The 26334-nt window shown below is 44.7% G+C and overlaps 1 protein-coding gene across 2 annotated transcripts in view; it reads left to right on the top strand.

The window, feature by feature from the left end:
- The window catches only part of TBC1D9 (TBC1 domain family member 9), a 77848-nt gene that overhangs the window by 9554 nt on the left and 41960 nt on the right, over positions 1-26334 (top strand). For both annotated transcript variants that reach the window (XM_090036492.1, XM_090036491.1), the window contains exon 2: positions 16486-16596. In XM_090036492.1, the coding sequence (XP_089892618.1) occupies positions 16486-16596 (111 nt within the window). The remainder of the gene's footprint in view (positions 1-16485; positions 16597-26334) is intronic.

Raw genomic sequence — 26334 nt, forward strand, 5'->3', positions numbered from 1 at the left:
GTCTATACAGGATCTCGAGTCTGAATCCATCAGCTGTTCCTCTGAGTCTTTTCTCTTTCATCCTGTGAGGTGTCTCATAGTAGGCACGTGATCTACCAGAGAAGCGTGTGACTCCTCTTCTGTGAGATCACCCCATTTGTGTATTCTGACAATGATTCCCTCTTTCCATAGTTCAGGAGGGTTTTTTTTTTTTTCACTTAAACTAAGTTCACTGAACTGCTGTTAGTTTCATTAAGCAGGTGGTATCAAGTGGGGATGTGTGAAATAGCTGTGTTTCAATTCGCTTTTGGATTCAGATGTTTCGGAGGACATCGATTCATTTTGGTGTTGTGGATAACTGTCCTGTTTCATTTTGGCCAAATCTGTTTTGGGGGTTTGGCTCTGCTGGTGATATGGCGCTGTGTGGGGCGGGCAGCAGCGAGGAGATCCTGGAGCGGATCTCTGCTCCCTGCGGAGTCGGGCCGTGCGGCAGGGTTTCCCTAGCTCCCGGTTCGATTCCCAGCTCTCTGATCACTTCCTCAGCTCTTCCAGGGGGTGCAGGCCCCCAGTCTGCATGTGGGGTTTCAGCAGGCTGCTGCTGCAGGCTGGGGCGAGCGGCAGCTGCTTGGCGTGCCAAGTGCTGGGAAGACTGCTATACTGCTTCTGGCCCCAGCCTGCTGAAACCATGTGCACAGATCAGGGGCCCACACCCTGTGGGAAGAGCTGGGGGAAGCGATCAGAGAGCTGGGAAATTGAACTGGGAGCTAGATGTCAATATCAGAGCAGTCCTCCCCGCCTTCTTAGCTTTTGTTTCCCTGCAAGCCTGCCTCCGAAACTCTGAAATCCTCCAAAACATTTATGAAAAGTTTTGAAGTCTTCTGATTATTTCAGAGTTGTTTCAGAGCCTTTCATTTTGATTCGGATTCAATGTTTTGGGTGCCAAAATGGCCTGAAATGCCTCCCAAAAGAAATGGCTGTCGAAATTTTGCACAGCCCTAGTATAGCGTGTTTTTACAGTGTTTCTGCGTTGATTTATTGTTATGTATTCTCAGTGTTTTGATTATTGCCTGTATATCTGACAGCTGGATTGTGTCAGTGATCATGTCAGGGTGCTGAAATCTGCTTTTGAGACTGAGCTTGGATCTGTTGAAGATTTCTTTGAAATGCCCTGCTCTTCCTTTTCTTGTTCTACCTTAGCTGTAAGCATTTTTCTATCCTTATTTTTTTGTTCAAATATTTCTGCACAGTTGAAACCTCTTGGCAAACAGCAGCTTCTCTGCTTGTCCCTACTTACGTCTGATTTTTCTTCTTGTCTGAACTCCTTGTGTCCCCAACATTTTCATTAGGTTCAGTATTCAGTTTTCCTTTCAGTGTGTTTCTTTCCTCGGTGAGGTGCCACATCCATTGGCTTGTTCAATTACAGCTCTGTCTGTGTTTGCAGCAGTTTAAATCACAAAATCTCGGTGAACTGCCCATTTAAACAGCAGCTCCAGTTTGTCTCGCCTTCCTATGCTTCTGCCAGTGCCTCAGATCTGTTCCTCGTTTCAGGGTGGAATCTCTCGCCGTGCTAGTTTGGTACTGTTCGTTTGTGTTGCCAATTTGTGTGTCCCAAGTCAGTCTTCCTCAGTTTAATCCGTGTAGTGTCTAACTGAAAATAATGATAGTTGCTGCTCTCTGCGGCTTGGTATGCGCCTTGGAAAGGTGACTTGAATTTCAAGCTGAAGCGATGCAGATGATCTGAACTTTTATTTCAGTCTCTGGTGAGACCCATATTTTGCTATGTACATCTTTGTGAAGGAACACAGCTGCTGTAAGAACTAGCCTGGCCATCAAATAAAGTTCAATGAGCTTTTCACCATTTGATAGGTGATTCCCAGCCTGTGCTTCAGCAGTACTCTTTCCATTCATTGGCTATCGCATTTAACTCTGGCATTTTAAATGCCAATCCAAGATGCAAAGTTGAGAGACAAAGGTGTGATAAGATCTCATGGCTGGAGGTTGGTTTAAACTAGAAGTAATGTCGACAACTTTGACAGCAAGCTTATTAACCATTGATGTTGCTAAGCACATTATTGGACTCTCTCCATCCTTGCAGATATTGTAGTCAAGATTGGATGTTGGTTTTTTCCTAAATGATATGTTCTCATTCTAGAATAGCTAATATTCTTAAAGCAGGAACTCAGTATTTGGGGATCTGCCCAGATGATTCCTGTGCTGCCTTCTGGCCTTTTATAGCTATGAATCTGTGTCTTAAAAGTTGGCTAGCTAGGCCTGGACTAATCACAGGCTTTAGCCCTTTGTCCACTCTAGGAGTTAAATATTTTTAAGTGTGTTTGTATGATAATATACTCAACACACAGTTTGACAAATCCACTTGCTAATGGAGAAGAAGAGTCTTTCCATGGCCAGTGTAGTGAGTTAAAGTTAACCATTTTTTGTGCAGAATTTAAACTTTCATCTGCAAAAAGGTGCGTTTAGCTCTTGGTTGCGCAGATGACCTTCAGAAAAGTAGTTTTCACTTTCACCACACTGCAGACAGAGGTCCAGGACTACTACTGCTGCCAAGTAACAGCAGTGGCGGTAATTAGACTTGGGTTCATTTCAGCATGGATATTCAGATCCCTGTAGGCATGATGTAACCTGTCAAGAGGCATATCTGTTTTGTATGATGACTGCTTGGGAGAAAGGTGTGAGCAGCAAAGATAAATGCTGAAATTTGTTATCATGGGAAGAAGATTTAGAAAGAAGCCTGAAAAGGGTTAGGCCAGGGATGGGCAATTATTTGGGCTGGAGGGCCACTTAGGGATTTTTGGCTGGGTCAGTACCCCTTGTCTTCCCCCACAACAATTCCCCAAAACTCTCTAAGTTGCTCTCTCCCACACTCGGCCTGGCAGATGGGATGGGGCCACGGGCAGGAAGGGAGTGGAATGGGTGGGTGGAGCTTGGGCTAGGGCTGGGATCAGGATCATGAGGCTACAGTAGCATAGGGCTAGGACAGAGCTACGGTCTGCCCCCTGCATGCCCCTGTGACGGGCTCTGGTTCCATGGGCAGGAGCATGCAGGGGGTGGATTGCAGCTCTGCCTGACCCCATACTGTCCACAGACATCACCCTGGCACCCATGCAGGCAGGATGCGCTCAGCCAGGCGGAAGAAATCGGGCTGCAGGCAGGGAGTGGTATCTGGAAGTGGGATGGGTAGGTGGATCCGGGGCCGGGGCTGGGAACAGGATCGCGGGGGTGTGACAGCCTGGGGTAGAGCCACGATCCACTCCCTAAACACCCCTTCCCATGGAACCAGTGCTCATTGCAGGGACGTGCAGGCAGCAGATTGTAGCTCTGCCCCAGGCCCGCACTGTCACTGCCCAGTGATCCTGATACTGGCCCCATCCTGTTCACCTGGTTGAGTGCGCCCTGCTTTGTAGGTCTTGGGCTGGTCTCCATGACCTCACCCATCTACTTTGTCTGGTGCTCGGGCAGCAGGGCTAGGTCTGGCAGCAGCGCTAGAGACTGGCAGCAGCACTTGGAAGGAGCTGCTGCCAGGAAGCAAGTCTGACCACCACGCCACTCCAGCTCCACTGTGTGTCTGGGGGTGGTGGGACTGGCTACATGCCCCACTGTCCCCTGTTCCTGGGCCAAGTGGGAACAAGGGACCCACTGTGGGCTGGATAAAATCTGTTGGCAGGCCATATCCAGTCTGCAGACCATATTTTGCCCACCCCTGAGTTAGGCCATATTTTCACAGGAAAGATCTTTTGGTAAAACTGTATGCTAACATTTAAACCAATACAGATGTAAGTCCTGCTTGCGGACATTGTTGTTGAAGTTTGAGGGTTTTTTTTATTTTAGCATTGTGGTTTGGGATGGGATTTTATATTTTACACGTGTGACATGTGTACACACATAAACGTGCGTGCGTGCAGTTATATACATAAAACACATACAGATATAGCAACATTTCTAACTGTTAAAACTTTCCCACGAAGACAATGAGCATAGACAGATATCATACTTACCAGTCTCCTTTGGTATTGATGCAAGTTGATATACTTTGCAGCTTTACATCTACATATTTCTGTAGTAATACAAAGGTAGGAAAACTGTTCCAATTTTAACCATTTAAAAATTGAGGTCAAAGTTATGGTTTAGCTACTGTATACTGCTGCAGGATAACACAGATCTATCAGTTATGGTGTAATAGCTAATCCGTGCTCCTGAGCAGCAGGTCCCTCTCTTCTTCTGAAGTAGTTAAAAGGGCTTAAGTTAGAGGTGAGATGCAGAGATCCTTCCCTTTTCAAGAACTGTGGTGAGGGAGAATCTTCATATGCATCAGACTCCTAGCAAATTGCTGATACTTTTTTGTTTCCGAGGGTCCTGAGATGCAAACAACTTAGCCTGGGGTAAGAAAGAGATGGTGCATATACCACATCAGCTGCTTCATGGGTATCAACTTGAGTGCATGCCGCTACCTTGCTGTAACCCTGCTATATGCTCTTGGCTTTTATACATTATTTCATTCTCTTCTGTAAGCCTCCCCGGGCCTTTGTTGGGAAGAGCAATGTATATAATAAATAAACACTGAACTCTAGTATCCCACAAGATAACTACTCTCTGCTCAATCTTTGTTCTAATTCTCAAAGGGAATTTACAAAACACCTTTCACAGACCAGCCTATGAACCTCACTTCATCAACCTACTAGATCCAAAAAATCAAGGACTAAATATGGACATTGGATTTATAGCATATTATATAATCTGCCCAACATCTGATGCCTTAGGAAGAGCACAAAACAAAACAACTGCAAACTCTTCCTCTTCCTGAAGAAAGATGTTTGTATCTAAAAGCTTGCAAAAAAGAATTTTTCCAACAATTTTAGCTGGTCTAATAAAAGATACCCAGTTTACCCCAAGAACCTTGTCTGGCATACTCTGGTAACATACTTACCTTTTGCTGAGGGCTACACTACAATGGAGCAGCTTCTGCTTACTATGGAATTAGAGCATGCATGCAGGTAATTTCCATGGAGCAGCTGATTCAAAGTAAGACCTTACCACCTTTAATTTTGCAGCAACCAGGGCATAGACATATGAACAAAGTCAGTGGTTTTCAACCTAGGTTCTGTGAAACCCTGTGTTTCCATGATTGATCATCAGAGAGTCTGCAAAGAGATTGGGAGTAACAGCAAAGCAGGCCAGGAGGCAGTGTGCTGCCATTATGGGGCTGGGTTGCCTGGCTCCATGTCAGTCTCTAGGATTGGGGTAGGTGTTCTGTGGAGGAGAAGTGATGTGAAAGGGTTCCATGACTTAGTTTAAAAACCAGTGCCTTTAGTTGAATTTGGGGGGTGCCATGCTGGTAAAAATCAAAATGCCTTCCCTGCTCCTCAGAAATGGAGGGTGGCAAAAACTGGGTTTGTGACCAGGAAGTTACTTTTGGACCTCAGTTTGGAAGCCTAGGAAGTTTCATTGGGCTAGGATGTTCTGTTTGGCAGTAAGCAGGAGATGATTCAATTTTTGAGAATGCTGTGTAATATTAATTACCCATCTACTATTAATGAAGTCACATGAGCAAAGCAAAAGCGATTTGGATGATGATGTTAACTATGGAGCTCTGAATGTTGTTTACGTTGACCCTTAACAGACATGACACTGGATAACACCTTCCTGTAATAATAAAAATAGATGAGTGAGATGATGACACAATCAACCACATGGACTCCCTTAGGAAAGAAGAGCAAAGTAATGAATCATTATAGTGACTAAGGAAGACAATGCTAGTCTCCTGCTACATATCTTAGATATTTATTGTTAGGAATAACTATTTTATCACCCAACAGATAACCCTTTCTGAAGATCAGATGTCATTTATTATGAGGATTAGTATAGTTTGAAATCAACTCAGGTTAGTTAAGCCCAGGCCATGATGTAAATCCTGAATGACGCTTCATCAAACATCATCTCGGGTGGTGACCGATGAGTTAATTCTACAGAGCTACATGGTCCTTAATTTCTTTGCTGTAATGTGGAGAAGGAAGTTTGAAATAACTATTATCAGCAGAGCCCTTTATGTGCTTATGCTAAGCCATTGAAAAGGTAGGGGCCCATCAACTTCTTTTTCACATGTTGGAGGCTATTAGAAAATACCCATTTTATCAAGTCTTAGAGTTACACACTGAGAAGTAAGGTGCCTGTATTGAAAAACAGTTTCCCTAATAAGGGCCCTGATTGTGCAGTCTTTCCATGGGACCACTCCCTTTAGTCACGGCAGTGAGCAGTTTAAATGACTAGGCTTGCTGAGGTCAATGGGACTTCCTGAATAACATCTCACCAGCATGACTGTTGGGACCACAGTTTGTCTCACTGAATGGATCTCAATTCTTCTGGGATGTGCAGTTCTGGACTAGTTCATATGTTAGTGACTTAAATGCAGTGCAGTTTTATTTAAACACTTAAAAAATAGCCATTTCTTCCTGAATTATTCTTGAGAAATTGATTGACATGGTCATTTGTGGTTATCTTGATCTGAAGGATGAAGTTGCCTTCCTCTGCCCTACCTGCCCTCCCACTTCAATTAATATTCAGTTAATTGATGTAAAATCTTGATGTAAATATTATGAAAGGAACTTGAGTTACCATATTTACTCAAGTACAAGCTGTGGGGCAGGCAGCTATTGTGGCTCCGATTTCTGGCCCCAAGCCTGGCTAGAGTTAGTCACAGCAGGTGTCTCCTTCCACCTGCCCCCCCAGAGTCTCTGCTCTGCTCCTCTCCCCAGCTTACCATTGGGGTGGCACCAGCCCATGGCCCGCAGCACATGGTATAGCTCCTGATCCAGCCACATACCTGTGGTAGAGGTGGCAGCACCTCTGGGCTAGGGACAGAAGTTGTGCGTAAACTGGTTCAAGTGGTCAGAAACTGGTTTAAACTTGTAACGGAACAGAAGTTCCGTGCACATAAACCAGTTTTAAAACTAGTTTCAGCCATTTTGAATAAACCTGGTTGAATGTAATATCAGACTTAACTGGTGTAAATGACCAGTTTATGAAATGCTGTCCCAGACCCCTTCCTCGTTCAAGTTAAATCAGTCTCCCAGCATCCCAGCCTTGCAGCCTTTAGCTGGGCTGTCTGCTCCAGAGAGCAGGGTTGGCTGTCTGAGAAGGGGGTGGGGGTGGGAAGTTCTGGGGACTACATCTGGGTCTGGCTGGAGTGGAGGAGGCAGGGGGTGCAGGCAGGCAGGCAGACTCAAGTGGAGGGGAGGGAGGGGGGTTTAAACCCCTTCTACCCGCACAGGACCCCACCGTGGGTCTGCTTGGCAGGGAACCAGCAGATGAGCAGACTCCACCCCCTCCCACCTCTGGTAGAGGCTCAGGCAAGCAGTTGATAAGGGGAAGGGATGCAATTCCCTTGAGTTCCCCCAGGCCATGGGGGAGGGGGAAGAGGCCAGGGAACCCGGACTGGAGGAACTGTGTGAGCACAGGGCCAAGGCCTCCAGGACCAGACTGAGAGGTAGGAGATGTTGGCAAACACCTGGCACAGTCATCACATATACATGCTAGAGATAGGGCTAAGGGAATAGGAGTGGGTCCCAGACTGCTCCGGCTGGTGTGACCAAAGAGAGCAGAAAACTGCATTTATATGATAAAGCAGAACCTGTAAAAGGTGGGAGACAGGAATACCTAAGCAGAGACAAAAGACAGTGAATGTATGAGAGTCCTCCCAAAGGTACTATAAGTGACAAGCATGGTAATGTCAAGGTACCCAAGGGGGAGAATGAGGTGCAGGTGAGCCTTTAAAAACCCAAGTAGAGGTGAGGCCTATGGGATCTCCACTCTGACACCTAAGACCACCTGCTAATTCCCCCAGAAGGATTTTCTGAATACCTGGCTGTAAGGAGACACTCTGCCACCAGGATTGTGTGAACCTTGTGCAAAGCTTTCTCTTCTCTTGTTGATCTATTACATAAGCTGTGTGTACTCTCACTGCCTTCTACTGGGCTGTGTCTTAGTTTAGGTGTAGATTTTTGGTTCTTTGTGTGCTTGAGATTGCAAATTGCTGTCTTAAATGCATGCTTGCTTCAGAGAAAGGACTATTGTTCAAGCTTTTATGAATTCAGTGCCACTACCTTTACCCCCACCCACCCCTTCCTCAGCCTGGCAAGCACTGCTTCTTCACCTAGGCAGACCCAGGCTGGGGTCCCGTCTGTGCCAGGGAGGAGACTTTAAACCCCCACCCTCCAGTGTGCTAGCCTGGGGCTGGGGCCTGGCTATGCCACCTCTGGTCAAGCCGGGATAAGGGAAAAGCCTTGGTTGGGAGGCATGTTCTAGTGCCCCCTGGCTTCTGGCCTGGGCCACTGTAGTCATGTGGCTGCATTTCCTGAATCTAAAGTGAATGTCCATTCACTTGCTTCTCAGTTTAATCTCTGCAGTTTAAGACTAACCTGCAAAAACTCAATCCATTTAACCTTGGGCTTTTTGACTGTCTGTGCTTTGCCCCTTTGTCCCAGGGCCAGAGCTGCCACTGGTGCAACTGCTGGCTAGGTGAGAGCTACCATGTGCTCCATTCCGTGGGCTAGAGGCATGACTGACAGTAAGCAGGGGTGGTGGGGAGCAGGGAGGCAGAGGCTGAGGGGGAAGGCAGGTGGAAGGGCATGTAGGTACTGGGGGTGGGGACAGGCAGCAGGAGACACAGCGGGGTGAGGGGGAAGGCAGCAAGGGATGCGGGCATTGGGGCGCACAGCCACAGGGGAGACAGGTGTTTGGGGGGCCAGGGGGCAAAGGGTTAGGCCTCCCCTGCTCTTCTTCCTGACCTGCCTATCACTGCTGTCTTCTCCACTGTAGCAGGGGAGGAGTGGGGGGAGGTGAGGACAAATTTAAGAAAACCCTGTAATAATTAGATGCCATACATGGACAATAATAACAGATTTTATAAATTTTTCTATGTATGGCATCTAATTATTTGAAGGTTACCTTAAAATCAAAGTCATCTTTGACCACCAGGATCTGGGGGAACGTTTGTTCACCAGAGCGCCCCAAGGGATGACGAGGTCGAACAGTCACAAACTCCTGCAAGACCGTTTCAGGCTGGACATAAGGAGAATTTCTTTACTGTCCGAGCCCCCAAGGTCTGGAACAGTCTGCCAGCGGAGGTGGTTCAAGCACCTACATTGAACACCTTCAAGGGTAAATTGGATGCTTATCTTGCTGGGATCCTATGACCCCAGCTGACTTCCTGCCCTTTGGGCAGGGGGCTGGACTCGATGATCTCCTGAGGTCCCTTCCAGCCCTAATGTCTATGAAATCTATGAAATTTGGGTAAAGACAGTATCTTTTATTTTAACAGGCCATGTATAAAATCGGAACAGTAACATCGGTCGCAGAAAGAGCTCTCTTACGCAGAAATGCTGCCTCAGCTGCTTGCTTAGTGTAGCAGTTTCCCATACTAAGGAAAGGCCCTAATGAGTTGCCAAGGTGATGGCAGCTCAGTGCTGAGAAGGACTTAATGTTGTTGCCTGTTATACTGGATGCTGTGGAAATTATGGATCACTGGAGACTGAACTGAGAACTTCAAAATTTGCTGAGTGGAAACTTCCTAGTTGAACGTGAAACATTGCAATCTGCTCTTGTCCAAAGCTTTTTTTTTGACAAAACTTGTGCGATCCTTTGTGTGATACGTTTATGGCTGCCAGTGAATTTCAGGCTTAAAAGATTACTGTTGTTTATCATTTGGATTACTATGCCTAAACTGCCTTGGGATACTACAAAAAGTTACCATGTAAGTCAGTAATGCTCCCTGATCCCATGATCAAATCTAAATGTGCAAAGTCTTTATCCACACAGATCCTTCTCCTCTTTTTTATGGTGTAGGGCAGTGTTGGCCAACCTGCAGGGGTGCCCCAGGTGGCCTGGTTACCTTTAGGGCACATGGCAGGCTGGGGAGGGGAAAGGAAGTACAATGACAGATAAGGCAAGGAGCAGAAAGCAAAGCAAGCCATTGAGCAGGGGAAGAGGATTGTAGTGGCTTTTGGGGAAGGTGTGGGGCTAATTTGTGGCACACCTGCCAAAAATCTTGGCCTCCACTGGTGTGTGGGTTGATGTAAATGTCTGTGAGTGATTATAGGATCCAGGCCTTAATCAGAACATTTTTATGGTCATGAAAGGGAAGGAAAAAGATGCCAGAAGACTGTCTTATCAAAGCTCAGTTTTTTGAAGCTGGAGGATTGCTTTTTTAAGAACTGTGCTAAAAAGCCTTCTTCGATGGACTAAAATTGTTTATTCATGGGAAAGTGAAATATGCTTTCAGTTAAAATGCAAGTTGTGGTGTAGATATCTGCAAACATTTTACTGAAAAAGCAATTATTCATTGTGCTTTAAAAAAGAAAGAACAAGACATGGGGACTAGAAACACTTTTGTGATGAATGCTTGTGTCTGGATGCCTGTGGCTAGATGACCAAAATCTGTGGATATCCAAATACCAGAAGACATACCGCAGCTACTACAGGCTTTTGTCTTGGTATTATGCAGGTTTCTATAGCAATAGTATCACATGTGCCTGACTTCTATTTTTTCTTCCTGCAAGGATGCCAGGCACCTGCATCTTCCATTGATTGCATTGCTATTTGTGGGCAGTCAGCATGTCTGAAAACAGACCAGCATCATCTGTGGATCCAAATGGAGGGAGAGCACAGTGACATCAGGATTGTCTAAATCTCCTGATACCTTATTATCTTTCTGGAAAATAGATAGCTTTAGTCAAATGCAAACTTTTGAGTTTAGTCTGGGGTTTAGTCTGAGTGAAAATAAATGGCCTGTGTTAGAATAGATGATTTAATGGCCCTTCCGATGTGTTTTTTAACACCCTCAAAATGGACTGTTTAAGAAGACCTTGTATTGTGTTTGTGCCCTTAGATATACCAGTGCAGACTAGTCTCTTATCTCTTAACTTCTGTTATCAGTTCGCCCCTAATAGCATGGGCATCTTTTAACCTGCTAGGCGCATGAATAAAATGCTGTAAGATGCTTTTCTTTAGGGCAAGAAATTCTCTGATCTCCATTTCCTGATGATTTACTTCTGCTGTAGATAACTCCCACCAATAAAAGTGTAAGGGCACCAAGTTTGTGAGAGATGCAGGAAAACTGGGGACACCAGTGAGGGACATCTGAGAACTTTGGGTACCAGTAGCCTGAATACTTTAAATGGGCAATATCAGATTAAATCTGTACTTTTAAAATGTGTAGTTTCTGGCACTACAGCCACCCATGGTTTCCCTTACTGGTTTTTGTGATTATACGGTGATATTCTGTAACTTCTTTTCCTTGCCTTTTGCTGTTTGCCAGTTACACAATTAGAGGTAATTGATTTATCCATAGTTGTCTCAAAGTAAACAAGAGATAAATGATTTTCCTCTTTTTTTCCCCCTCTCACTCATAGTCACTTTTAAAAATTACTTGTAATAATAGTAGGAAAATAAAAAACCTCAGAAGCACTTGTAGTTTTATTTTTTCCTTAGTAAAAGTTTATAATATCCTGTAGTACTAACTGTGGCTCTGATCCTGCAACTGACTCCATGCAGACAGAGCCCTGCAGTCTGTTTGTCTATAGTAAGTTGCAGAATCAGAAGAATATCAGCATAGCATTTCAGGCTCAGAGCCTGCAAACTCTTTGGCATGCATGTCTAATGGGACTGCTTCCAGGCATAAAGTTGCTCATCTGTGTAATGCTAGCTGGGTCAGGACCTTCATTCCTTAGAAGCTTATCCTACAAGTCCTTACTCACTTGAGAAAACCTTGCTTACAAGAACCACTCATATGAATAAGGGCTTGTTGTATATTAATATAATGTTCTTAATATCTGAAAGCCTTTATTTAATTTGTTGTAAGAGTGCTAGTAACATGACATTGTGAAATAGTGAAAAAAGTCAGAAAAGTCTTTGCCTAATAATTAGATAATGCAATTAACTAACTGACTTGTGAAAAAGGATATTCTGTGATTTGGTGAACAGATTATTTTAGGTAAATTAAGGTTGTAATGTAGATTAAGAAACATATTCATGGTCTTGTTCAGTTTCATATTTTCATTTGAATTTTCACAACTACACAGTGTTTTAAATGTAGAGTAAAAGGACTTGCACTAAATGAGTTAACAAATTGAATCAGGATTTTCTTTTATGTATGATCACTTGTTTACAAAATTATGAATTATATTCTATTTATAATTAAAGCACAAGAGCTCACTGTGGTGCAGACTCACTGTTAAATAACCTGATTGGGACTGCTAACTCATGTCCTTGACTTAAAATACAATGTCTACCGATTCCTTTCCCTGATGCAACACTTTTGAAGCTGACATAATGTGTGGGCAGTCCTGCCAGTTCTGCCACGAACTCTGTGAGTGTCATAACTGAAAACTGGGACACCCTGAGAGCTGAGGACACAGGGACATTACAAATCCAGTCACTTGGTTAGAAATGTCAAGTTAGGCCAGGATCCCTGTTTCCCACTAAGCTATTAGAAGTGGAGGAAGGAGAGGAGGGGTGGGGAAGAGCAATGCATCATCCCAGCACTGTTTTCACAGAAGGCAGAGAAAGCTGGAAAAAGGAGTCTCACTGTCCTTTTACTCTACATTGAAAAAATTGTATAGTCATGAAACTTCAAATGAAAACTGTAAACTGAACAAGCCCAAGAAAATGCTTCTTAATCTACAGCAAATAACCTTATTTGGCTGTTGCATCACATTTTACATATTTAATGCTATAAAAAGGCACGTCAAGTTGTAACATAAAATGTCTTAAATATAAGCCATGGGATACATTTTCTGGAAGTACAGAGTAGAAACCCTTTCATGCGGCACGTCTACGGTTTCATTAATGCGCCTTTGCTAGTGCGTGTTAAGTTTAGCACCTCTAATAATGAGGGCACCTATACACGTGCTGTCTGTCGGCATCCCTGTGCTTAAAAATGGCAGTGGGGGCACTTGAACTACAGCTCGTCAAACGAGCTTTAATTCAAGTGCCCCCACTGCCATTTTTAAGTACAGGGACACTGATACACGAGATGCAGTGTTGCTTTAATTAGAGCGTCTCTCTGAGCAGCTGCCTCCACCCCCACCTCTGGAGCACATGTAAAAGTGCCTTTTGGTAGTACATAAAGGTGCACATTAGCCTGCACTAACGCACAGTAGCAAAGGCAAACAGTGTTTTGGTGACACAATGCTCAGTAGACTAATTCTACTGCACATTAGTAAGTTAGCATGGTTTTTGCTGTGCCGCGCTAATGTGCAGTAGAATAGTCTACTGCGCGTTATAGCATCTCATGTAGTTTCATAGTTTCTAGGGTCGGAAGGGACCTGAGTAGATCACCTAGTCCAACCCCGTCCCGCCATGGCAGGAAACAATACTGGGGTCAAACAACCCCAGCAAGATGTTCATCTAACCTCCTCTTAAAAAACCCCAGGGTAGGAGCCAGGACCACCTCTCTTCGAAGTTGGTTCCAGATCCTAGCCGCCCTGACCATGAACTAGCGCTTCCTGATATCTAGCCTAAACCTGCCCTCTGCCAGCTTGTGACCGTTATTCCTGGTCACTCCTGGCAGTGCACGGGGGAACAGTGACTCCCCCAATGCCTGCTGATCCCCTCTGACTAGTTTGTAACAGGCCACTAGATCCCCCCCACAGCCTCCTCTTTTGGAGGCTGAACAGGTTCAGGTCCCGTAGCCTGTCCTCATAGGGCCTGCCCTGCTGTCCCCTGATCATGCGAGTGGCCCTCCTCTGGACCCTCTTGATGCTGTCCACATCCCTCTTGAAGCGCGGTGCCCCAAACTGGACGCAGTACTCCAGCTGCGGCCTGACCAGTGCCACATAGAGGGGGAGGATCACCTCTTTGGATCTGCTTGAGATGCATCTATGGATGTAGATGTGATCACAGTGAAGTTTAGCACAGAAAATGTTGCTGTATCCCCAATATAACAAAGTTAAACGTATGCTTATAATTAAAGCATGCATAGCACTGCGCATGTGCCTAACTCTAGCTCTAAGCCGGTGGCGGGCAATTATTTCAGGCGGAAGGCCGCTTACTGAGTTTGGGCAAGCCATTGAGGACTGCATGACAGGAAGCCAGGGGAAGATAAATATTAATTTTCTAAATTTTTTAGGGGTCCTGTGGGCTGAATAGAATGGCCTGGAAGGCCGCATCTGGCCCACAGGCCACACCCAGTTTGTGAACCAGGGCTTCATTGTTGAATTGGCCGAATGGTAGCAAATGGTGTTTAAAGGAGAGGAATGTAAATAAAACACGTTTAAAAGAAAATTTATAAACTATTTTGCCCATTGGTTTCAGGAAGGAGTTGGAGTAACTTAAGAGCAATTGAGAATGTTCGGTGAAGCCATCTGGTTAGTGTGTAGCTGTAGTCACAGAGACAAACAGATAAGGTAGATGCACGTGTATATGTGTAATGAAGAATTATGAGCAGGCCATTTTATCCAGGTAACAGCGTGTTTCTCTTATTCACCAATTTTCTGTTCTGCTTCTGGAATCAGCAGCTAACATTCTAGCATGGGAATGCAGCATAGTTGAGAGTCCTTCCACAAACAATGGGGCTGATTGATGATAATGCAGAGAGAGGAGAAAACACAGTTTAGGTAAATCTATACAAAAAAAATTTTCTAAATGAAATGCATCAAATTGGAGAGCGATCCAGTCAGGGGTGACTGGTGCCTCCTGAGACACAAAGTGGGGCACAGTTTGTGACTGGCAGTGGGGTGGTGAGTGGTGACCACTCACAGAAGCTGGCAGCGGTGGCGGCCAGTCATGGGGGGGGGCACATGCCCCCCACAGACTTAAGAAGAGAGGCTGAGGGAACTGGGCTGCTTTAGTTGGTAGAATAGAAGACTGAGGGGGGATTTAATCACAGCCTTCAATTATTTGAAGGATGGCGACTAAGAGGATGGATCTACACTGTTCTCAAGTTGCAGCAAGGTAAGTTCAGGCTAGATATAAGGAAAAACTTTCTCACCAGGAGGGTAGTAAAACACTGGAACAGGCTACGTAGAGAGGTTGTGGAACCTCCATCCTTAGACATTTTTAAGACCCAGGTAGACACAAGCCTTAGCTGGATGGTATAGTTGGGGATGGTCCTGCTTTGAGTAGGGGGTTGGATACTAGGTGACCTCCTGAGTCCCTTCCAGTCCTCATTTTCTATGACTCTAAATGAAAGCCTGCTAATGACTGTACATTGGTTGTGGGTGGGGGAGTTGCAAATGCCAGTTGAAATTTGGAGGAAAAAGGAAACCAAAGGGAAAGAAAAGGCTTTTATTCTTTGTCTCCTTATGATGTGTAAAGTAAATCTGAAAGAGTGTTTTGTACCAGAAAAGAGGAAGGGTGAAGAAAAGATTCTTCTTGATATTCATTATAAAAATTCCAGTTTCATTTCCTCTAGCAGATTCTGCAAAATAACTAACAGAGCAAAGGCTGCAAATGAGCAGGGAAAAGGGGATTTTTGTTGGAATATTTGTTTTTAAAAAACTTCCTCCATTTTGTTGCATGTAATGAGTAGTTTACAAAAGCTATGATGTGTTCACCCTTTGTCAAATGAATAGTTGGGGAAAGGATGCTTTTGTTAAAGAATTATCAGCTTTCTTGAACTGCAGTGCAAAATCTCACAGCTTGGTTCTCTGAAATATTCTTTCTTCCTGCCCTCCCCTCCCCCTTTTCTTATCTTCCATAATAATAATAATACTATAGGGAAAATTATAGGTAGCAAATGAGGGAATTTTCCATGTGGCCTGTCTCTTTCTATTTACTATAAAGGATTAAAATATGTAAAAATTGTTCCCATTTGTAGGATTTTTAACAATTTCGCAGATTACTCTCTGAAATTCCATCTTTTTTTTTTAATTGTTGTTAGGGGCAGGAAAACACCCAGTAGAGCTTGATACAGAACAGCTTGAAGGCACTCTTGATGCCCCTTCAACAGTCTAAGGAAGCTTATATTTATTTTTGGGGAAAATTGCTTTCCACTGATACCTTTTTCATTGAAAGTTAGCTGGTAGGGTAGAGAAGACCATGCTTTTCAACACAGATTCCAGAAAATGTCATAGGAATCTAGTTCTAAACATATTTTTGGTTTATTTGTTTCATACCTGAAATTGAACTCATCTAGTGAATAACCAGTGTATCTTAAGGAAACTTCTAAAGATTGAGGAACTGGAAAAAGACTATTAGAAATTTAATTTTAAAATATGCTTTTAAATATATATATTAAAACTTGCTCATCATTCAGCTAATATCAGTTTGTTAGAAGTTGGCATCTATTTTGATGGTAGATTTTATAGCTTTGGAAGAAGTGTTGTCACCTTTATGTGGACAAAAACAAGGAGCATATCATTCCTGCCATGACAGCTGAATGGGGAGATCTTTTGGACAGGGTTATGGGGAGCACACTGAACTCCTGTCATGAATGGTACGGTGGGAGTAGGAGGCACTCAGTGCATATTCACCAACACAGAATTTCCTGTTTCACAGGTCTCCTCGTGGGTACTCTTGATGTTGTGCTGGACTCCAGTGCTAGGGTGGCACCATACCGGATCCTCTACCAGGCACCAGACTCCTTGGTATACTGGACCATTGCCTGTGGTAAGAATAAAAACACTAAAATAGAGCATTGTTTGCTGCTGGTGGGAAATTTGGCCCTAAGCTGAGCACTGTCCTTTTTGTGATAATTCATTGATCAGGTTAGAATAGAAGCCCTGTTGATGGGACAGGTATTTGTGAGAACACATATTCATGAAACATTAAAAAGACTTCTGTCATTAGATTGTCGTTGAGATGGCTATTTTAGCACATAGCTAGGTGTTTTAGCATGCAACAGATTCTGTTCCTGAGTCCTAGAGTGCAGTGTGTGAAGAAGGCTCCAAATCTATTTGTTTCGTCACCAGTAATAAAGCAGCCAATGGATAATAGATTGCACCACAGTAACTCAGCCATGGTTGGCCAGCCTTGCATGGATATCTGTTGAGCTTGATAGCCCTGTCTGTCATTTGCGTACAGAACACAAAAAGCTTTGAGTGCCATCTCTGGTCGATCCCAACACTTCAAGGAAGCTTTGAGACATTACTGACCTTAACCCTACTGATCTGATTAAAAAACAGAAAACAAATGAGGGAAAATGGGGGATTGCAAGGAGACCTGCCGTCTGATTAGCATTGACAAAGCTTCTGAAGTTGTCTGTAAGCAAAACTACTGATGGATAGCACCCAGTAATGCATTCCAACATAACAGGAGGTAACTCTCTTTGCACTTCACTCATGATAATAATTTCTTTTCCCTTTTTATAGATGCATAGATTTGGAAAGTACTAGAATGGTTGTCAGGTTTAATTCCCTTAATGAATTTGGGAATGGTACTCCTAAATCATCTTTATCCAATGTTCGTTCAACCTTTTCATGAAAACCTCAAATGAAGGAGATTCTACAATTTCTCTGCATAGTCTGCTTAACTGCCTCACTGATCTAACATAAAGAAATACTTCCTGATTTAATCTAAAGCTGTTTTGCTGTAATTTAAATCCAGTTCCTTGTGTCCTGCCCTCTCTGGCAAAGAAAAGCAGGTCTCTTTTCTTTATGACACTGTCGTGTCCCCCCTTAATTGCCTTCTCTGCAGGCTAAACAAGCCTAGTTCTCTCAACTTTTGCACACATAAAATGGTCTTATTCTTTACATATCTGAAATGGATCTACTCAATTGTTCTTTAGTTGGTCTGTAACTACTTCTGTTAATTCCTTTTTGCTCCACAGCTTTACTGCCCACTTCCCTTTCTAAGTGATCACTTTCACTTACAAGTGAAAGTTATTATTTTAACTGATATTTAACTTTGGTTTGTATTCCTGGCTGATTTCAGGCATTTTGTATCCAAAACCTCATCTAGCATCTCTCTCCAAAGTTGGTCTGATAAAAATATTGCCAAATAAATCCTGTTTCTTTCTTTTCCCTTGGAATATCACACCTACTACAACACTGATCCAGTATAATTGCAGTCCTATCTTGGCTCTGTTTATCCTCCTAATCAAGTATAATAGACACCCTGAATGATATGTTTTCCAGGTAATAAATAGTGGACAGAGGGGCACAAAGCCCCTTGCATGATTGTGGGAAGAATATGGGAGCCTGGTGCGAGAGATGGGGAGAACAGGGACCCACAAAAGCTGTGAAAGGAGAGGAAATCAAGGGACCTTAGTGTGGGAGAGGGAAAGGTAAATAGCTCTTGGAATATAAAGCATACAGAGCCCCTAGCCTGGGGGAAGAAGTGGGGTGCTCTGCTGAGGAGGGTGCACAGAAGGAAAGGAAAGGAATGAGAGACCCACAGTGCCCAGGATGGGCAGTTGATTGAAGGATTATTATGCAGGTATGCAGATTCCCTGCCATGGAAGAGCAACAGAGTAATGAACATAGGGAACCCAGATCTTGGGGAGAAAGGAGAGGAGCAAGGAGCTACCCCAAAGGTAGGAAATGGGCACTGTGGTATGGCAGAAGTGAGAGTATGGGGGCTGTCATGGGATTGCCAAAGAGCTTGTCTGCTCTGATACTGGATTTGCAAGCTACTTCAAACATTTCTGTCCATGCCCCTACCCCCAACTCTTGACACATTTAGAATCTGGTAGAAACACTTAACTCCAAGGATGAAATGCAACCAATATGTAGTTACACATATATCATGTTATCATAACACAGCAAGATGGCATTTATAAGGCAACTGGGAAGCAACAAAGCCGGATCTCGCACCAAATGTCTGCCCTGCCCTGAAGGTCTTGGGGGTATTATCTCCTGTCAGCCATGAGCACTGTAACCCTGTCCTAACTGCAGTAAAACCTCAGAGATTAGTCTCTTCCTACTGGGTCTCTTTGTTCTGAGTTTTTTTTAGTTCCTAGCTGTTAAAGGTGGAGTCTGTTCAGATGTGCTGATGTCATTTGGCTCTCAATAACTGTTTTTATTTGTTTAGAAAGCAATGTGCCATTCAGTTGCATCCTCTACCCCTCCAGCTCAGGGAGCCTGTTGAGGGCAGTAGCACACAGAAACATGGGAAAACTGAGTCATGTATATTGTTTTAAAAACACATAATTGCAAAGATTCTTGTAGGGGCATATACAAGACCCCTAACATGGGCTGAAGGGTGAATTATGAGATGGTAGTAAAGGCATGTGATGTCCTACACATAGACTCTGGCATGAGAGAGCAGAGTGGGGAGGGAGTGTAGAGGATGAGAGCAGGAAAATCTTTAGGCAACAGAAATAGGGAAGTTTCAGGGATCTGTTAAATGGAAGTGGGTAGGAAGGTATCCAGAGAGCTTGCATGTGGAAAAGAGGAAATGCCAAGCGTTCTAGGTGTGGTGTTCATAATGAACATGACCTGTAGAAGCTGCAAAGCTTGAAGGACTCCCCACCCCTACCCAGGCATTTTGTGTATTGTAATGTTCTAAAATTGCAGTGAGTTACAAGGCCACTCATTTCAAGCTTTCATTAAGAGGGGTTTGCAGTCTAGTGACACACTTTAATGAATAAAAAGTGGTCTTTGCCATGGCTGATGTTTTTTAAAGTCAGTTCTGCAGTAGTCACCATACCTGGGGTTCTAATAGTTAAAATTTTGTGAAGTGTTGTTTTCCTCATTTCCCCCTGCCTGAACCTGTTGGTGTAATTTTCTGTTGTTCGCTTTATTCATGGCTAGCAATCCTGTTCCAGATGTGGAGCCTATAGATCAGTGGTTCCCAATGTGGTGCCCATGGGTGCCATGGTACCCCCTGCCCCCCCCCAAGGTTTATTCAGGTGCCCACGTGCATTTTCACGATCAGTAAAAATCATTATTCCAACAAAAAATGATGTCATATTGGTGCCCACTGCTTTTTCTTTTAAATTTGAATGTGCCCTTGGGCACAAACATTGGGAACCCCTGCTATAGATCCTTTTTTGGAGCTGGGAGTTAGTGAAATGTAGTCATTTCCCATTCCCCTCAGAGGGTGTGGTAATTGAAAAGAATAGGTCTGAAAGCCCAACTCTGGTGGAACAAGAGCCATATTAAACAGGGGTTGGCAGTCTACAGCCCATGGGCTGAGTCCTCTGTCTGCGGACCAGGCTGCAGTGGTGAGGGGGCTTTGGCAGCAGTCACTTTCCTGTGCCACCATGGAGAAGTGACAGCAGGGGAAGCTCTCCCTGTGCCTTCTCGGGGAGAAGCAGTGGCAGCACCTGAGTCCTGACTATTTGCCTGCCTGTGACCCAAATGGGACCACTCCTGCCCATAGCCTAAAAAGTTTGCCATCTGCTGATGTAGGGTGCAGAAGTCATGGAGAATTTATCCAATCTCATGGATGAAGGTTGTCCAGCGCAACATACTCTCGTCCAGAACCAGAGAGAGTATGATGGTCTGACCACCATGGTACTAAATGTTGTGAATAGACCTACTAACTTTGCAAGTGAGCAGGTAAAATAAAAGTAGAGCAGATAGAGGCAGCAGCATTAGTTGTGCTAGTTTGAAGTCATTCAGACAATCATCCTTTTAAAATGTTTTTAACCATATCCACCTAATAGCTTTAGACATGCAATGGAATTTAATCTAAAATTAATGTAACATAATTGGTCCATAGTGACAAGTAATAGTGAAACAGATTTTAATTAAATGTGGCCTTTCTGAATAGAAAATCGTCAGCATTATGGAGGTCCCTTTTAGAAGCCTCATTTACATTTGCTTTTTTACTAGCTTTCACTCTGCTGAACAATAGCAGGTGAGGGTGGTCACAAACGGCATGTAAGCAACCTCTTCTTCACTCACCGATGTGTGGTTTCCAGAGAGCAGCGCGCTTTCCCAAATGTTGAGTCAAGAAAAAGATTGAGACACAGAGCAAACCCCCTTGCCCCAATCCCAAGAAACATGTCACAACTCAGGACAGCTCAGAACTTCAAAAGACAGTAGCTCTGTGCACACACAGAAAAAGACCAAGCATGACTGTATAATGGGTTATTTTGTGACTCTTGCAATAGCAGTAGGTTTTTGTGGGCTTTTCCATGATCTCTGTAGATTGGGGCTGTTCAACTTCTGGGCACCAGGAGGCAATGTGCTGCAGACTCCCAGGCTGCACTCAAAGTAGGCTGTACACCACGAGGGCAGCCCTTCCAGGGTCTCACCTGTCCTGCAGGTAGTCTGGCTACTTTCCCAGCAGTGGGTGCAGCCTAACCCCCTCCCTCTGTCAGCCACACAGCTGGGTGCAGGGAGAGCACCGGCAGCATAGACCTATGCTCGCCACACTGCCTCACCTGCAGGAGTGGAGGCAGGAAGCAGAAGCTTGAGGAGAGAGAGGGAAGCCTGGAGATCGTGGCCATTGTGGCAGCTGGAGCAATGAGGGAGGGAGTGGTTCCTTGGTGGGAGCCTCCAGTCTGCATGTGGGCTGTGGGCTGCCAGTTGGACAGCCCCTCTGTAACATTACTTGATTTATATTTTCATTAGAGTAGGAAATGTTCTTATTCTATTTCACATCCTTGGAATTTGTATTTCTAATTGGAATGACAGTGTAGGTGTTAAAAATGTACCTATTGCCTGTATTTCCTGTTTGTTGGTTCTTTCTTGTATTTGTTTGTTTTTGGTGTTGTCCTTCTGACTTCCAAGTTTTATTTTTGTTGCATCATGACTGCAGTAGCTGAAAACTGCCTCCATAAAGGGAATAACATAGCTCATAAAAGGAAGTAAAATCTTTCTGAGCACACATTATTCATTTCTGGTGCACTGAAAGTGAACAGCTGTCTGTTGCCTGAGGACGTTTACACCATGATTATTTTGTGACCTTTTGTGACTCCATTTGAGGATAAGCAATTTTTTTCCTAATCTCTTGGAGGTTTTTCTGTTGCGTAGAGGGTATGGTAGCCCTGCCTGCCCTGCAGTGTTTGATTGTGCGACTCCAGTTGTGTCTTACCATTTCTCTCTCTACTGTTTCCCTTACAGTTAGGTTGCTGACTGTCTGCTACTTGTTTTCTCTTATTCTTACTGGAATTTTTTACAGTGTCCTTTGCCTTCCCTAATGCAATAATCCTCGGCTCCCATAAATAGCTTTACAGAGCTGTGAAAATAGCATGTTTCCTTCCTGGCGTGTTTATGCAGCATCAACTCACCTTTAACTATTCTATGCAAGGATGCTCATGAAAATTAATCCTAATTAACTTTTTAAGGGGATTAGTTAAAGCACTTTAAATCCCTATGCAAATGCTCTTCCTCAGAATTAAAGTAGTCTTGATTCAGAGGTTAATTTTCACAGGTGAAGAGAAACTCCAGGGTCTACACTAGGGTGCTAGCTTTAAAGCTCTGTAACTTTGCAATGGGGGTTTGTTAACATCAATTCCTCTGATGCAACGTAATGTAAAATAGCTTTCTGTAATCCCAAAATAACTGAGGGCCAAGGTCCTATCTATTACACAGCCTAGAAGCAGATGGTATGTGTGACTTTGGAGCAGTTTATGGCACGCTAATTTCTTAATGGTCCAGAAGCCAAATATCAATTCATGTCAGACATTTTCCTAACACTCACTCTGCCTCCCCTGCTTGTTCTTCCCCCACATGTGAATGAGATAAATCTTCTGCTGATTGGACTAAACAACAAATTGGACAGTTTGGGGGGTGATGGGGGTTAACTTGCAATAATTTTAAAGCAGATGGCACACGCCATTTGCTTCAACAATAACCCACTATCGCTAGATTCTACCCTTCCTATAAAATTAGTCCTATTTATGGGTTGTCACAGTTTCTGGATATAGATTGGTGTTTGAAGGCTTTTGTCAAATTTGTTGAAAAGCCTTTGCCTTCCTACTTTGTGTAGGGAAAAAAGCCGACAGATTATTAAACACAAAATTCTGCAGGAAAACATTTAAGGTAATATTTTCAAAAGTGCCCAGTAACTTAGGAGCATATGTCTGACTGAAAGTCAGCATGGGGCTTACACTTGTAGTGTCATCCCAAGTCCCTTTTTGAAAATAGGACTCCAGTGCTTTGATGAAATGGTAATATTTAGAAAATTGAGCACTTGATTATTCAAGCACAAGAAGGCAGTAAACTTTTTTTTTTCTTTTTGTGTATAAATATCCGAGTCCGGTAGCAGCAAAAAGATCACTGTACTAGCCATCTGTCTCTAGTACTCTGACCACGTGTAATGATGATGTAGTCTTCACATGGGGAAAAAAAAGTCTTTTACGTGAAACAATTTTATGGGACCACATGTACAGACATGTACTTGGGTTCTCCATTGAGTTCTAGGAAATCTGATTTGCCCTCTTTCTAGATTCTGAACTAACCAAAGTGTTTTTGGTCGTTTATTTTTATGAGGCAGGAGGATGTACACAGGGTTGGAGAACATTATTCATTGCTTTATTTCTAATAATCAAATTCGTCGTTTCTTGAATAACTTAACTTTCTTGAATAAATAAAATATCCTGCTTTGTAAGTGTCACCTAAATTGGTGAAAATAAATTCCTCCTCCTGCTCCAAGCAATTCCAAGTGATTCCTTTAACATATTTCTCTGTGACTTTGCCCTTTTATTTTTGTGTTGTCTCTGGGGTCTCTTGTCTCTGTCGTGTTTTTGAATGATGCATTGTTTCTACAATAATGATTTCTCTGATTTAATACTCCCAGTAAACTGTTCACACTCCCAGGGGGTTCTTTTCCTGCAGGTGTTTCTTCGTTATTAAGATTATTGGGCCATATTCAGTCTTCCAACTCGTGTATAGGGTCCGTTTAGCCAAGTAGAGGTCTCTGCAGTTATCCAGTGCCATGATTTGGCCTATTGACTGTTTTCCCTGTCCCTTTTGTCATTCAGGTTACTTGAGGCACATCCATCAAAGTATATCACTTGGGGACAGACCCAGAGGAGGCGCAGTGGTATGGTTGTATCCCTCTTTCACAGTGTGGGTCAATTCCAGCAGCTCTAGTTCCCCAGATGCCAGGGTCCCCTGCTGAGTCTGAGGAGTGGCTAGAGTCCTGGGTGGGGGCACTGGCGGGCATCAAGCAGGAAGCATGTGAGGAAGGGGGAACCTGCCCACAGCAGTTGCTATACTCCACTGATCTGGGAGCAGGGGAAGCCCTAGAACTGAGTGGCTGTGCAAGGTGCCAAGCTCAGTGGCAGGTCGCTGCTCCCTCTCCTCACTGTGTGTGTGTGTGTGTGTGTGTGTGTGTGTGTGTGCGCGCGCGCGCGCGGGTTTATAGATAGATATAGATGTGTGTGTGTGTATAAAAGTAAAATTAGTTGAACACAATGTTTTATTGATATATTTGCAATTTTAAAGCAGTTTGGAAGTCTACCAGTGCCTCAGTCACTGTAATAAAATAAATTCTAAATACCTGTACATTTTGGCATTTGATTTAGAGTTTTTTTGGCATAGAAAATCTGAGTACCCTTTACTCACCAGGACACAGGGGTCCAGCTGCTGCTGTCTTCCCCCTTCCCTCCACTGATTTTTGTGGTGCTGAGCAGCCCTGATATGCTGGTGCTCTCCCCTGCCCATGCTGGTGCTCTCCCCTGCCCATGCTGGTGCCCCTTATTCCCAGGCCACATCTCCCTGCACCCTCCAGCGCTGCCAGAGGGGCTACCAGCTGACATGGCTATGGGACCAGAGCCAGAGCCCTCAGCTTCCTACCTCCCCATCAGTGGCTGAACTTTGGCTGCCAATCATGGGAGGTGGCAGCTGCTGCAGCCAGAGCAGAGCACAGAGCCTGGCTCTCCCTCATCCCGCCTTTCTCCTGTGGGCAGCCTGGCTGGAGTGGAGAGCCCATGTGGGGGGAGGATATGGGTTGTGGGCTCAGGCTCCCTGCCCTGCTGCCCTTCTCCTGGGGTGTCTGCAGCCCAGTGAGCAGGACCCAGTACAGCAGTGGGACCTGGCGGGGAAGCTCCTTGCTGCTGTGAGCCCTGTGCTGCCCTGGTGAGGTGCACCCTCTGTCTGTCTGGCAGCAGTGAGGGTGGTGGCGTGGGGTTGTGCCTCTCACTGCTGTCGGGTGGGCTGGGGGCACCACTCCAGGGCAGTGTGGGGCTCGTAGTAGCAAGGAGCTTTGCTGCCTGGCTTCGCTCTGCTCTGGCATGCCAGGTCCTAGAATCGTAGAAGTAGGTTCAGAAGGGACCTTATGGATCTTCAAGTCCAACCCCCTGCCAGGGCAGGAGAAAAAAAGTGGGCTCAAATGATCCCAGCTAGGTAGCCATCAAGCCTCCTCTTAAAGACCCCAGGGTAAGATCCAGCACCACTTCCCTTGGAAGTTGGTTCCAGATCCTAGCCACCCTAACTGTGAAGTAGTTCTTACAGACGTCTAATCCAAAACTACGCTCCAACAACTTGTGGCCGTTATTCCTTGTTATCCCAGGGGGCGCTTGGGGAAACAAGGTCTCTCCCAAACCCTTCTGGTCCCCCCTAGTGAGTTTATAGACTGTCACCAGGTCCCCCCTCAGCCTTCTCTTGTGAAGGCTGAACAGGTTCAGGTCCCGCAGTCTCTCATTGTAGGGTCTGCCCTGTTATCCCCGGATCATGCGGGTGGTCCTCCTCTGGACCCTCTCAATGTTGTCCACATCCCTCCTGAAGTGGGGCGCACAGAACTGGATGCAGTACTCCGGCTGTGGCCTGACCAGTGTTGCATACAGGGGGAGGATCACCTCCCTGGCTCTACTTGAGATGCACCTGTGGATGCACGACAAGGTCCTGTTAGCCCTGCCAACCGTGACCTCACATTGTCGGCCTGTGTTCATCTTGGAGTCAATAATGACTCCAAGATCCCTTTCTGCCTCCGTGCTGTCAGGAAGGGAGTTTCCCATCTTAAGTGTGCTGCTGGTTATTACTGCCCAAATGCAGCACCCTGCACTTGTTAGTGTTGAAGTGCATCCTGTTTTTGTTAGCCCACCCCTGTAACCTATCCAAGTCTTGCTGCAGTCTTTCCCTCCCTACTAGTGTGCTCACTTCACCCCAAATTTTGGTATCATCAGCAAATTTAAACAGGGTGCTTTTCGTCCTGTTGTCCAAATCGCTGATAAAGAGATTGGGCCCGCACTGTTCAAGGACCGAGCCCTGGGGGACTCCGCTGCCCATTTCTCCCCAGGTTGAATATGACCCATCCACCACCACCCTCTGAGTGCCACCCTCCAGCCAATCTGCAATCCATCTGACTGTGTAGGTATCAATGCCACAGTCACCCAATTTCTTAATGAGGATGGGGTGGGAGACGGTGTCAAAGGCCTTGCTGAAGTCCAGAAAGACTACATCCACGGCAACACCTGCATCCACTGCTTTTATGACCTGATCATAAAAGGCAATCAGGTTGGGCTGGCATGAGTCCATACTGGGCTGTAGAGGCCCTAGGGAGAAGGCAGCA

Source organism: Crocodylus siamensis, chromosome 2 (genome assembly GCF_052110815.1).
Source record: "Crocodylus siamensis isolate JL-2025a chromosome 2, ASM5211081v1, whole genome shotgun sequence".
Taxonomy (NCBI): Eukaryota; Metazoa; Chordata; order Crocodylia; family Crocodylidae; genus Crocodylus; species Crocodylus siamensis.